This window comes from Pezoporus wallicus, unplaced genomic scaffold (genome assembly GCF_028554395.1).
Source record: "Pezoporus wallicus isolate ANWC-B61680 ecotype Strahan unplaced genomic scaffold, APGP_CSIRO_Pwel_v1 contig_1739, whole genome shotgun sequence".
NCBI lineage: Eukaryota > Metazoa > Chordata > Aves > Psittaciformes > Psittacidae > Pezoporus > Pezoporus wallicus.
Genome location: NW_026637351.1, coordinates 2764082 through 2778434, shown reverse-complemented (window position 1 = coordinate 2778434; position 14353 = coordinate 2764082). Strand labels below are relative to the sequence as shown.

The window sequence follows — 14353 nt, the reverse complement described above, 5'->3', positions numbered from 1 at the left end:
TTGTTTCTCATTGTCTATTAAAAATACTTGTCCACTGCTGAAAACTCATGTTTTGTTCACCCTTCCTTACGCCGATGGTAACTAAACTGTTACAATCAAGCTTCCAAAACTCATGTTTTAGTCAAATGACTGTTTCCCTATGATGTGAACAGATATATTGATTCACAAAAATATTTAAATACTCCAATAAGCTTTCCTTTCTTATCTAGTAAATGGAAAAGCAGTGCTAAAGAAACAACAGTCTGGAAAAAAACAAAACAAAACACCACAACAACCAAATAAAACTTCACAATTGGAATAGAATGCCATCAGTTACCCAAAGATGAAAACTATCAGTAGATTTTTAACTTGTTCCCATGTACCCTATTAGGGACACAGCAGCCACCAACGAAGCCTGCCCTTAGAAAGCATGCTATAAAGAATTAGCCTGACATTAGCCACTTAGCCACTGTGACAACTTGTTTTTATTTTGGACAACCTGTACTTGCCAGAAATAAATATTTGATATCACTCAAGACTTCAGTCACAAAACATGCAGGTGAAATCAGACATACTTTTAGGATTTTATTTAGGAAATAACAACAAAGAAAGGTAAAAATCAATGAGAGAAACTTACAACTCAAAGACCATATAAAGCATTCCATCTGAGCTGTATGTCTCCAATAGTTCAACAATATGAGGATGCTTCAGCATGTGACAAATACTGGCTTCTCTCTTCAGATCTGTGGAAGATAATAAGGTAGTATATTAACTATATATTCAAGCTGATTAATTAAAAAAAACCAGAAACAATTAGAACATGATGTTAGGAAAGACGTAAGATCCTTTCCAACCCTAACTATTCTATGTACACATCTAAAATTATGAAGATTAAAGAGTTTATTAGAAAAGAACACTGATGTGATGATATTTAACTATTCCCCTTCAGAACTTCAACTTCATTTCAAACTTAAAAACTTCCATAGATCTCAAAATACAAACACACAAAACTTAATAGGTTTTCTTGATCTGAACTATTAACAAAAGATCTCCTTGGTCATAATCTGAAGAACTGTACAGTAATAAATTTCTTTAGCGCACATATGCAGATTACACCAAGATTTTAATCTTAAACATATATCACTGCAAAATTATCTCCAAATATCAAGACAGGCTTTTTCACCTCACTTACACAACTATTAAAACCTGGAGGTCTCTAGTCTGATACCTCTGCTCAAAGCAAGATTAACTACAACAGGTTGCCCAGAACTACATTCAGTTAGGTTTTGAACACTTCCAAGAACGGAGACTCTAGAACCTGTCCAGGAAATCTATACCAGTATCTGATTACCCTCCTAAATAAAAAAGTTTTTTTCTTATGTTTAAAGTTCTTGAAGATTACTTCTTTAACAGCAATTTCTTTTTTTTTTTTTAATCACAAATATGAAATTACACTGGCATAAATTTTAACCAGCATATATTATCTTGCAGCTCTGCTCTACATAAGAGGGAGTAAAGCAGAAACGGTTCCAAATAAAGAGCAGAAACCACTGTGACATCTTTCAAAGCTTAAGAGATTTTAACACTGCTCTTTACTTTTTCGGATCACAGATCAATCCTTCTGCTAGTATCGAAATGCAAAAAAACCCAAACTGTGCTGAATCAGTTTTCTTTCTTCTTTGTTTAAACCACTTGGTATTTTTGCTATTTAATCATCCTTAAACTTTTTTTTTTCTTTTCCCTTTCAATTTACCACTAATATTTAGAGGAATAGCAAAATCCTGAATGATAACTTGATCATAACCCATGATGATATTTTGAGAAGAGAGGAAAAATATTACTTCATTAATTCTGAAACAGACATTTTTACTTTTCTATTCTTTTTCCATACAGGTGATTAGCTCAAGAATGGCCTACATATGTATGTATGGGAAAATATAAATATGGTTTCTTCATTTGAGAATAGTTACCATTGTGTTACAAAGAAATATATAATGCACTGTTTTCATATGTGCCTTAATACATTTCTAATATGAATCAATAACATTCAAATATTTGAGCAGCAATGTGAACATTCTTTCATGTGAAGCATTTAACAGCTTACTAAGATTTATGCTAGACTTTTGCTCTTTTAGTCATCTATAAATTCAACAGAAATGATCAGAAACTGGAGATGACTGAATTTTCGGGAAAAAACAGATTCAGAAAGTGCAAATTTTGTTACTAGAGCTTTCACATTAAAGTTGCATTATGCGCTACTTCTCTCACATCCTTGGAAATATAATTTAAAAGCAAAATGTGCAGAGCAAACCCTTCAAAACCATTATGTAATGTCCTCTTGGGAAGTGAAAACAGAGCAGCAAAAAGAAGCGAGGAACTGTCTTTCACTGATGCTGAAGAAATTTAAATACAGACATCAACATAAAATTTGTTGTTTATACAGAGACGGAATTCTATCAAGAAATAAAACAGCAGCATGTCTTTCACTGTTCAAAATACTGGCATATCAGTTTTTATACCACCTTCATGAAGAATAACTACTAAAACCACATTCCAACATTCCCTTCTGTCACACTTTGGCATTGATTTGACACTAAATGATTACCACCTCTTTTCTAGGTAGTGAGGTTCTCTTTGTCTTTCACTGAAGTACACATCCAGGGTTTCTTACGTGGAATCACAGGTAAGCATAACAACAGTGAGCATAAGAGAATAGAAAACTTTGGGATTCTGTGAATGATGACAGACTTCAGAGAATACCTTGCTTTTGTCTCTTATTGTATAACAGCTTTAATGTTATCACACTTCACCAGGGTATCTGATACCTATTTTAGATGGAAAGCAAAGTGAAAGTCCAATAGGAAACTACAGAAAAACTGTTTTATTTAAAGCAAAAATTGTAAAATTGTAAAAATTGTGTTCAAAATAGTTTATTTTGGCCATTGACTTTATTAATTTCTTGTGGACCTGATTTATATTTTGAAGAGAAGTAGAACCGTGAGGAAGAAAACATATGCTGCCATTTACCTTGCTCCTTTGTGTAATACTGTATGAGTGAAACAATTGCTCACAGACTAAATGTCAGCAGCAGAGGAAGGAGAAACGGAAAGTGGAAAATAATAACTCCAAACAGGAAAAAAACCAAATAGACAGAAATCACACAACAAGGTTTTGTATAACTAAGAGGTCTTGGGGCCAAGAGAAGAACAATGTCCTATTTTAAAAACAGCAGGGACTTTTTAGAGTAGACCTATTAAGGAAGAAGAAAACTAGGTATAGAAAGACAGAGGAGCACATACCACATCGATTCAACGAAGCCACAGGGTAGGAAAGAGATGACGGAGCCTGAAGTCCATTTGGACTGTGACCCAAGTGTCAAAATACGTCATATTTAAGACCAGTAAAAAGGAAAGGGGAGGGGTGAGAACAGGCAGAGATGGCACTTACATTTAATTGCTTTCACTTAAAAAATGACATCATGTACTCAGTCCTTTATCAAATTATTTTACCAGACTGAATTGAATTTTACCTTGTCACATTCCTCAAGAGGTAAATAAAATCCCAGGTGCCTACAGATACTGTTCCAGTTCTGAATACAACACAAAACCAAAGAGATGCTTGGCTGCAAGCAGGTGACTAAAGATTTCCTAAGAATAATCCCATTATTATCTTGTGACCCATTGTAATACCTGTAACTTATCATGTTGAATATAAAATTGTATGAACTATCTGCTACCTCCTGTTAAGTTTTCTAAACCCGTGCTCAGTATTTCGGCCAAGTTGTGTAATAATAAAGGTCCCACACATCCTATATGACAATAAGTCTTTCATATTCAAAACACCTAAAAGAACTTCATGACAACTCTAGCATCTGACAATAAATTAAGCTGGCTTTAAAAGTTAGCTTCAAGCAGCAACTGATGACTTGTACCATTTATTAATAGCTATGTATCTCATTTAGAATGGTCTCCTTTGCTAAGAAACAAAATTTGCCCAAGAGGACATACCCTAAGGCAAGACAACATCTCAGAAAACTAAACTAACTCGTCATACTTCAATTGCTGGACTAATTTACTTTATTTTTGAACACTTCATTTATTCATGCTTCTTTTGTTGATATGGATGAAGAAATGGCTTTCTGGTCCATACTTTAAGCCTCCTCTGTCAGCACTTCTTTCAAAATGAAACATTAATGACAACAGCAATAAATAGAAGACCAAGGCTTAAAAGCACAAGCCTTAAAAGTTTCTCTGCTGACTGCATGAAAGATATTGTTACAGAAGCAGAAATAGGAAGAAAAATTAGGTGTTTCATTTAGGTTGCTTAGCACATAGTTTGATACTTTACATCACAATTTGAAAAACATTTAAAAGCTCTCATTGTACACCACTGTTACCAATAAATATTCTGGAATTTCGGTCTGTTCAAAAAACTTTGTGGTGTTTTTAGAAACTGGAAACAATAAAGTCTCCATTTCATACATAGCTAATTATTTAGAGAGAGTCACTGAAGTTGTTGAAAATGCATGAAAGTCCAAGACTTCTGTAACAATTGGGAAAGTATAAGATGGAAAAGGAAATTCCCAGTGATAATTGCCCCACAGAGAAAATGCAGTCCTGCATTTAGATAGCTACACTGAAAATGACTTGCTGGAAGCACTAAAAAGGTAACTACTCTAAATAACTGCAGAGAAAGATATACCAGTCTTTGACAGAAAATATAACACATTAGCATCATTTAAAATTTCCTTGGGAGTTAACTATCAAATATCCTACACATCTCTGACAATACTGGCAAACACCTAATTTCCTTTCAAAATCTGATACTCAAGGTTTTAAAACATCTCAAGCATACTGAGCATATTTTGAAAGTACGTTCTTGCTGTCCTACAGCATGGAAGAATTAGATGCTCTCTAGCAGCCTGGGTTATATATAGCATCATTTTAACATCTTGAAACTGACATGCAGAAACTGTAGTAGCCACATCTTTTTTTGGGGAAGGATGGCATCAAGTTAGCAAGATGGAAGATATGTCATTTTTAAATATACAGCATTCTGATTCTCCAGGGTCAGTCCCTTAAAGGATTAGTTCTCCAGCCACAGCTTGGGTACAACAGCCTTTCTCATGCTTAACTTCACCCGTTCTCTGCAGACTCCTCTACCCCAACTCTGAATGGTGCAGGGGGTGGGGGTCAGTACATGGTGGTTCCTCTCTGCTGTTCCTTCCTTCTTACACTTTCTGCTCCTCCAAAATGGGTCCTCCACAGGCTGCAGAGGATATCTGCTCTGACACAGCAAACATCCTTCCCTGATCTTGGTATTCCCCTCTTTTTGTTCCAGATTGCCCATGCCTCATTCCAGTGTTCACTACCCTTCCTCAAGTGTATCTTCCCAGCAGTGCCACACATATGTCTGAGGGGCTCAGCTCTGGTCCGTTGGAGCTGCCTGGAACTAGCTGTATCCAGGCACAGGGCAGCTGTAAGCCTCTTCTCATAGACGCTATCCCTGTGGCTTCTCACGGCTCAAAACTTGTAACTTACATTTAATATGGGTTTGCTCCATTTGCAAGTAGCCAAGACTGCACTAGACACCATGCTTCAAAGGGCTCCAAAAGAGTAGACTACCTCCAAGTTGAGCACACAGCTATACACCTCTGCCTCAAGACAGCACATAACAAGCACATGACATCCTTCACAACAGCAAGCTGCAGTTTAACCAATCATACTGCACCTGAGGTCACACTTCCAAAACCAGGTGAACTTTCAGAGCAATACCAGCTTGAAAAGTTTCCCCGTCCCCATTCTGTTTGCTCATCCTTGCTGCTCTGTGAAAATGACTCTAAGGCTTTATTATTCTAATAATATAGCAAAGAAGTCTTAAAAGCTCTCAGCACAACCAACATACTGCAACAGGAATGCTCAGTTGGAGGTGGGAACATCTTACATTGACACTGGCAATGAAGCTCCTATACTACAGAACCACAGCGATGTTTTGGCCCCAAAGATTTTTATTTACTTATTTTTTTTTTACACACCCACCCCTCTGCTACAAGGGAGTATTCCCCTTTCTCTTAATTAAAACCACATCGAATGTCTTCCTGGGATATGTGACTGACTCCTCATCACACATACATCTGACCAGTTAATGACTCCTTGTTTCAATAAGTAGTAAAAGCTTTCCTGCCTCCTCTCCCACACACTTTGGGGTGGCTAAAGCTCCGTGGTAGCCAAGCTGATTTAACTGCTGGCTGTTTCTCCCTTCATCCCACACACATTCTTGCCCTCTGTTCCACTGTGCAGCAGCCTGGAGCTTGTCACACCACACAGCAAACCATTTCAGTGTTAACTCAGTGGAAAAAGAACAAAAACCATTCATTTATTTTTTCCCCACTGGCTCGGTGTCGTGCAGTCTTGGCATGAGAAATGGCTCAGTGAGCAATCCCAAGTACAGAAGCTGGCTTAAAAGAAAGGAAAGGAACATGGAAGGAGAAAGCAAATAAGACTCTGAAAGCCAGCACTTGGAGCTCCTTAGGATGTCAAGAAACACAAGTACAAGCACAAGTACACACCTTTCCCTGCAAATGTTTCTACTGTCATCAAATTTTTTATCGCATACCAATCTGTACCTTAACAAAAACATACAAAAAAAAAAGAGAAACATGCATATAGCTTGTAGGTGGGCCTTGATAAAAACACCATGGTAATCAATAATTACACTGACATTGTGAGACACTCCATCTCCTGTTAGTATCTTTTGTTTTAATGCTACTGGAATATTTGGAAGCAAAAGAATGACATGAAGAAAGAAATCCAAAATGCAGTTATAGCTAGTAGACAACAACCAGAATACATTTCTGAGACCCTATGCAGAAACCTATGGAAAGCTTCATTTTGTGGAATCAGACTTTATAGACGCCCACTAAATTCTGAATAACTTCCATCTTCTACTCTACACTTTCACTGTTTGGACATAAATATAAACACATTAATGGCTTTTTAGCTGGAGCTGGTGCCTTGGGAGACTTAAAAGGCAATTTTCCTTCCTCAGTTTATACTCCATCAGCTATGTAGAACACGAAATTGGGTGTGAAAAAACTCTTTCCTTGCCTTTTCTCTCACGACTTCTGATATATTCACCAGACTTGTCCAGAACCACATGTCTAACAGACATTTTAAGTTAGCTTGCATAGTCATGTCCATGGAAGCAAACCCTGCCTTTTGTTACTTATTTCCTAATTTTTACTGGCATACAAATAAGCAATGCTTCATAAATAAGACAGCGTATTTTAGGTAATGGATCAACCTGAACTAATAAAAATGTTTAGGAATGCCTGAAAGAATAACAGCTGCCTACTGAAGATAATTAAGCCCAAATAATTTCATTCATTTAATTAAAAGATAATTCTTACCAACTTTTCACAAAGCACCCACCACAACCCATCAAATCCACCCTTTCCCAAGCAGGAAAAAAGATTGGATCTCTCTCCTATGAGATTTTCTACATTCTACATCCACTCAGTTTATACTCAACAGCAGATTCAGTGAGGCAGGGGAACAGAGGAAGAGGGGGGAAACACATAAAAGTGAAACCAGCACCTCCTGGATTATTTTTCTTTTAGACGCACAATCTGTATTTTGAACTGCTGCAAAGTAGCAGTTTGTTTCATAAACTCAAGGAGGGACATGATAATAAAAAGTAATGTTATAAACACCATAAATTAATTTAAAAAGGAATAAAGAGAGCTCTCTGTGTCACAAGTTTGAACTGACAAACAGAAATGGAAGTTGCTGCTAGAAACATTTTGGAACCTCTGCTGTAAAACCTGAGGCACTTTCCTTTTCTCCTAACATTGCTCTGTCTTCAATAATTAATGAAAGGAAATTGAAAATAGTCATTGACTTTCAGGTTGTGATCAATCAAATTATAAAAGTGGGTTCACTACTGATAACCATTATATTAAATCCCATGTTCCCACCTGTTATGCAGCACTGCATAATAGCCCGAAACACAGCACCTTCACAATAACCAAAGACCACAGGTTGCTATACTACAAGCCACAATTTTAAACACTTTGTGATACAATGAATTCTTTAACAGAGGGAATCAGAAAGGTATGTGCAGCAGCATCCTGTCAGAACATGTTGTGAAACTTCTTTTAAAAAATAAAGCAAAAAATAGAAAAACAATTAGACACAAGGTGTGTGTTTGGTATAAAGAACGCTACATGCTGGCTGGAGCACTGAACTGGCAAAATGCTCAGCTGTAAGGTCACAGTGGTCTTTATTGAAACGACTCAAAGGTCATGATTTCACAGTTACACTGACTGCTCTTTCTTGTAGTGAAAACTAACTGGTAAACTCTTAAAACCAGCAGTCTTATTTAAAGTAACAATTGTTCCCCCTCCTGACAATTCATTCTCCCCTCCTGCACTACGTCTCCCCTTCATGCTAGTGCAACTGCTTGTGCAACTGCACAATAAACAGAATCAAGGAATCAACCTGACTGCAAACAATCATTTTTTGTTTCCCCAAAGAGCTATTTTTCAACCAGACTAGTTCTGGCTAGTTCTGGGTATCCGCACAAACACTTGTGAGCACAATAGTGTTGACAGCAGAGCAATAGAAACAAATGGCCAGATTGCAGCAGCATTGCTCATCTCAACAGCAGCACTGGCTTGAAATGTTTGACAATATGTCAAATCACAACTGCCTATGACATTGCTCTCCTTCTCCTTAAAGATGTCCGATAACTAAAAGCACTTACATTTCCTGATACTACTGCGAAATCTAACTTACAGTAGCTTTATAGCTTCGTATATTTAACTGAAACTCAAATTGAAAACAAAGTTGTAAGTCAGGTCCTATTTCTCTTTCCTCTCGGTAATTTCTTACGTTTGTGCAACTCCAAGTCGACATGCGTACCTACAGATTTCTCACTAGATGGCAACAGAGCTCCTACTTTGCTCTGGTATGTAGTCAGCAACTGAATACAAAAGGTTGCTGCTTTTATTTAGCCGCGGAGAGCTTTACATTTGGCTAGTTTTATACCACTGATCTGACTAATAATGATTACAGTTCAAACCTAAGAACAACAACAACAAAGCAGGCCACCCTAAAATGATTAAGGTACATACAGGGCTAAGCACCCTTTTATCCAGATTCTCTGGAAAACCATTTTCTCTATACCTAAGAAACCATTCAGAGCTAACAACTACACCAGTAACCTACACTGCGCACATCAATAACTGTATTACACAACTACAACACATGAGTTCTTGCTTAATCCACAAAACAATAACAGAAGAGTGTATTTATTGCTTTGAAGTCAGGCAAAAAGCTTTAGAAAGACAGCACCTGCAAATAGTGTAGTTTAAATCCCTGCAATTTCTCCTTTTCAAAGGTTAATCACACAGGGTGGTTTTTAATAGTTTGTGTTTTGTTTGCTTGTTTCCAGGGATATTTTTGCTGCACATGTGTGTGCACAGATATATGTGTGTGTTTATGTTTTCTCTTCAGCCTTTGGCCAGAGTAATATAGGTAATGTATATCCCAGAATGTGCTAAGAGCATAGTCATCAGTGCTGAATTTAGACTGGTAGAAAATTTTTACACCAGACTTTGACATCTCTCTAATATTTTGGCCAAAATTCACTTAGCAGATCAATTTAGCTAAAGGTTAGACTTTGCAGTCCTTTAAATTAATTTTTAGTACTCATGTACTAAAATGTAATGACATTACATGAAGTAAGTGCCCTTGAAAGCATGAAACATTATCAAGAATGTCACTTGATCCTGAAAAACTTAGAAGTTTTTTTCTGTTCCTGATCATTCTAACATTTGCAGTTTTATTTTTGTCTGAAATGTCTTATTTTGTTGTTTAGCCTTACCTTAACATAATGAGAGGGAAACCTGTGTTTTGATATTAACAAAGGATCTCAATTTTACAGGAAAAAAAATCTGGAAGACACAAAGGAGACCTACTCATAATTCAGCTAGTTGAGATAAACTCTCCCTAACTTCTATTCTAGGAAGGGTTAAATAATCCATTACAGTCTTGAACACTATAAGCAGAAAAAGAGTGCCTGTCCAAAGGCACTCAGAAGAGGGAAGTGACTGCTTAAGACGCTTCCCATACAAACAAAATTTACTTGTTTGTTTGCTTTGATCAAACTTTCTTAGGCCCTGAACTGTGGGCTCTACATAGCTTATACGAAACCAGTTGATCACTGGTGCTAGAAAGGAAATAGTCTACTTTGCCCATATGTAGTCTAGACAACCCAGGCAAAAACAGTATCTAAAATACCAATGTATTCTGATGCAGTTAATTCTGCCATGTCACATAGCTCAGTGAGTGACAACATTTTATTTGTGGCAGCTGTGGCATGCCACACAGGTTACTTAACAGATTTTTCAGGTAAAACAGCGCAAGATACATTATATGCTGCCATACTGAGGCAGCCTGAATACCGAAATCTCCCTTCACAGCACACTGAACTAGAGGGCAAACAGCATCTACAGCGCACTGCAGAGATGCACCCTGAGTAATAAATAACTAGCAAATTTTAAGGATGATACCGATTCTGTCCAGCTAGGAAATCCTGTAGCAGAGTAATGTCTGAAAGCTGGAGAACAATTACCTTAACAAAACCTGTTTTCTGGTTCAGTGACAGAACAATGTCAGGAACCAGAAAACTCTTTTCAAGCAGTAGTAATCCAGGATTACTCATTGCTCTGTTCCACTTCTGCACATGCTTCTCTTTGCAATTATTACCACAAGTCATAGATTTTATTTTTCTCCTCCCTTTTCTTTGTCAACTGACGCAATAAGGGGCTTTGAGCAACCTGTTCTAGTAGAAGATGTCCCTGCCCATGGCAAGTGGAGTGGAACTAGATGACATTTAAGGTCCCTTCCACCCCAAACCATTCTGTGATTACAAACCCAGTTTCATAAAACAGTTGTGCAGCACTAGAGAATGTATTCTTTACCAGAATTTCACGATTTCATGCTAAGAACCAAAGTTTTAACTAGACTTGTTACTTCCACATATTCATAAAATACTTTTAAATACTGTCTATTAAAGTTGCAAAGCTTTAAAAGAGTACTTTTTCCCTTTTCTGCTTGTGCAGTTGCAATACTTCTCCAAGGCTCCGAAACTAGTGCTCTTAAAATATATTCCCCCTTTCATTCCATAAAAACTTAACATTGGTGATGAAATCAGTGCACCTGAGCTCAAATTTGTTTCTAGCAACATCCAAGTCACAGCTGTAGCAGCAAGGTTTTAGCTTGCCTAACTTGGATTGTACAACAAGCTGAAAATACTGCGAGGTTTTACAAATCATCACTCATGCTTTTTTCTCTGGCAAACGTAAGTGACAGAGGTAACATATCCCTGTAAAGAACCTATCCAATGACGTTTGCCTGTAAACTGATTTGGATCACAACTAAAGATCACCTGAGAAATATTTTCTTTCATAATATTCACACACTCCTCATGGTATTTAAAGAGCAATTCCTCTTCATTAATACAGATATGAAGAGGTTACTTCTTTAATCTCACCTAAGCATTAAGAAAACAGTATATCATTTCCCTTCTTTATTATCTGGTGATCAGCAAAGAACAAAAATACCTAAAATTCATACTTAGGAAAAACTGAGTTAGAAACAGTTCGGTCATCTAATCCAATCTGTGAATTTGGAAATTCTATGAGAAAGTAGGAGGTACACATTTGGAAACAGTGTATCTGCATGGCTTTTTAACTAAATTCTGAGGGAGTTTCCCACTGCCTCTGAAATTCCAGGTGATACCAATAGCAAAAACCACATAGGTAATATATACAACAATTTCCTTTACTGTCACAGTGAAGGGACACAGAGGACTGACATCAATCTATGAAGCTTTGCAGTAACCAGCTGGGGATAATGGATTGCTCCTCCTGCTTGACAAAGCAAAGATTATTTAAGTACTTACACTCACAGTACTTGCATGTAAACACTCTCAGAACTGAATGAAACTTCGTCAGGGGTTAAAAGGCTTGACTCAAATTTGTTCCAATAACTAACCTGTACTATCTCACTCCTGCATGCTCAGCATAAGATTCATTTTCTTCTGTTGATAACTAAATGTGAAATGATGCTCAATTAGAGTAAGAACGGAACCTTATAAATTCTGCTCATTTTTCTTGCTCTAAAGTGCAAGAGCAACAATAAGCTTGCATATATTAAATGGTCAAAGCATATGTCTACTATTAGAAGTCCACAGAAGTAAAATAACCGATAATAATCTACATCCTCTTTTGAAAACAGAGCTGTATAAAACCACTGGAAAAAACAATTAAGACAGTTCTTTTGTTAAAGAACCAAATTTCCTTTCTTCACAAGTTATAAAAAAAAAAATAATTAAAAATTAAATAAGTCTGTCTACATTAAATACCACCAAATACCACCAGGATTAAGGATTTCATTGACATGAGGGGTTACTTGGAAATGTAAACATAACAGTCACATAGATCAACTGACTTGAGAGACCTCTGACCCATTCCACAGATTCTTTAGATCACCCTTCCTGTCTACACAACAAAATCAAACCAGTATCTTAACATGACAACACATGACTCTCAGGTTGAACGCAGCATTGTCCTGATCCTGAAAATAATCTGAAGCACACTTAGTCGCAAAAGATGTACACTCCTTGAAGGAAGAAGCAAATACTAGTTCTTGACCTGCCTTCCCTCACAGTTTCCACACCTATCCTGGTGAAACAATCTGTTCAGTGTGTCTCATGATGCACAACCATGTTCTTATTTTTCCAGAGTACTGCAGTAGGCGCAGGAAGACACAAAACTGAGGCAAGGAGGGGTATACATGCCACTGCATAGCTAGCTCTATGTAAGGTCACTTGAAAGTCACAGTGGTGACCCTGGTTCTTGAGGATGCACTAATAAACACTCACAGAAATGGCCTGCCAAGAAAACAGGGCTGATACTCACCAAAGGGTCAGCTCTGGACTGGTGCTAAGAAAGAGCTCACAAATCTTGACAGATACAAGCATGTCGTACAAGTTTTGCACATCCACATGCTTTCTAACACATCCCACTGTACCTGTGTTATTGCACTTCTTTTTTCTTATTCGCTACAGTATCTCAGTCTCCATTTACCAGAGAAGTAAAATTTGGCAGCTTAAATCCTCCTGTTGCATTAAGTCTTCATTCATGAACAACTAATTAGGGAAAAAATGGCCTCAGAGCACAGATGAATTAATACATTTTATATAGATATCCTGGGTTTTTTACATATACTACCGTCAGTTTGGAAAGCCTATTTGTAATTTTTAGAGAAGCAGGACTTTAAAACAGAATAAACAGCACCATAGCACTCTTAAGCTGAAAAAACAAAAATTAAAATAAAATAATCTAAGCTCTCAACACATTTTTTAGGGGCTGCCACCACTGCAGGAACCAGCATATACTAATCTCATCTCCTCCCTGCCCACTGCCTCTTCGAAAAGACTCAATGTTACCCATGTGGCCACGGGCATGGCAACACTTGTGTGCGTTTGTTTCAATACCAGAACAAGCAATTGGAAGTTTGTCAACTGATGATCAATTAAGCTGATTGAAATACCCCTTAAATCGGTAAACTCTTCTTTTGGCCATGTGATGGGGAGGGGATGATGACACTAAAGCAGCAAATCTGAACTGGATGACCACCTTCATTAAATTAGGCAGCGCCTGTAAGAAGAGCTAATCATACGGACAACTCCACACACACAAGCAAAACAGGACATGAAAAAAAAAAGGGGGGGAAAGCCTGGTAGCCCAGACAATTTCTAGAATGGACCATCTAACTTTCAATCCTTAATTAGTATTTAGTTGTTGACCAGTACTACCAGATGGACAGGAGCACAGATGAGGATAGCAGCTTTGATAACATATGAGGCTTTTTCTTCTCTCTCTGTTGTTAATGTTACCTTGTACGTGCACTTTCTCCAGCTAATTTGCTTACTTGCTTGTTATTTAAGGCAAAAAGAAAAACCAAACAATGCCTATGAGCTATTTAGGAAGAAAATGAGGTTACAACCACAGCTATTTACAAGACATGCTTCTGCAGTTCCTTGTCCAACCCCAGCTTGCATTCATGTGTTAAACAGGTACTGGTAGCCTTTAGAAGTGAACCTCTATTCTGTTTTCTAAGTATACCACACTGGGTTATTATCTCAAATTCTAGACTAACTGTCCTGGGTTCAGCAGTAGCAGTCATGTTTCTCCTTCGTGGTAGCTGGTGCAGCGCTGTGTTTTGACTTCCAGCCTGGGAACAGTGCTGGTGATACCGATGTTTTCGGTTGCTGCTAAGTGATGTTTACCCTGACCAAGGACTTT

The 14353-nt window shown here is 37.4% G+C and overlaps 1 protein-coding gene across 11 annotated transcripts in view; it reads right to left on the bottom strand.

Moving 5' to 3' along the window:
* Positions 1-14353, bottom strand: part of CASK (calcium/calmodulin dependent serine protein kinase) — a 202926-nt gene that overhangs the window by 117653 nt on the left and 70920 nt on the right. For all 11 annotated transcript variants that reach the window (XM_057405081.1, XM_057405083.1, XM_057405085.1 and 8 more), the window contains one exon: positions 617-722. In XM_057405081.1, the coding sequence (XP_057261064.1) occupies positions 617-722 (106 nt within the window). The remainder of the gene's footprint in view (positions 1-616; positions 723-14353) is intronic.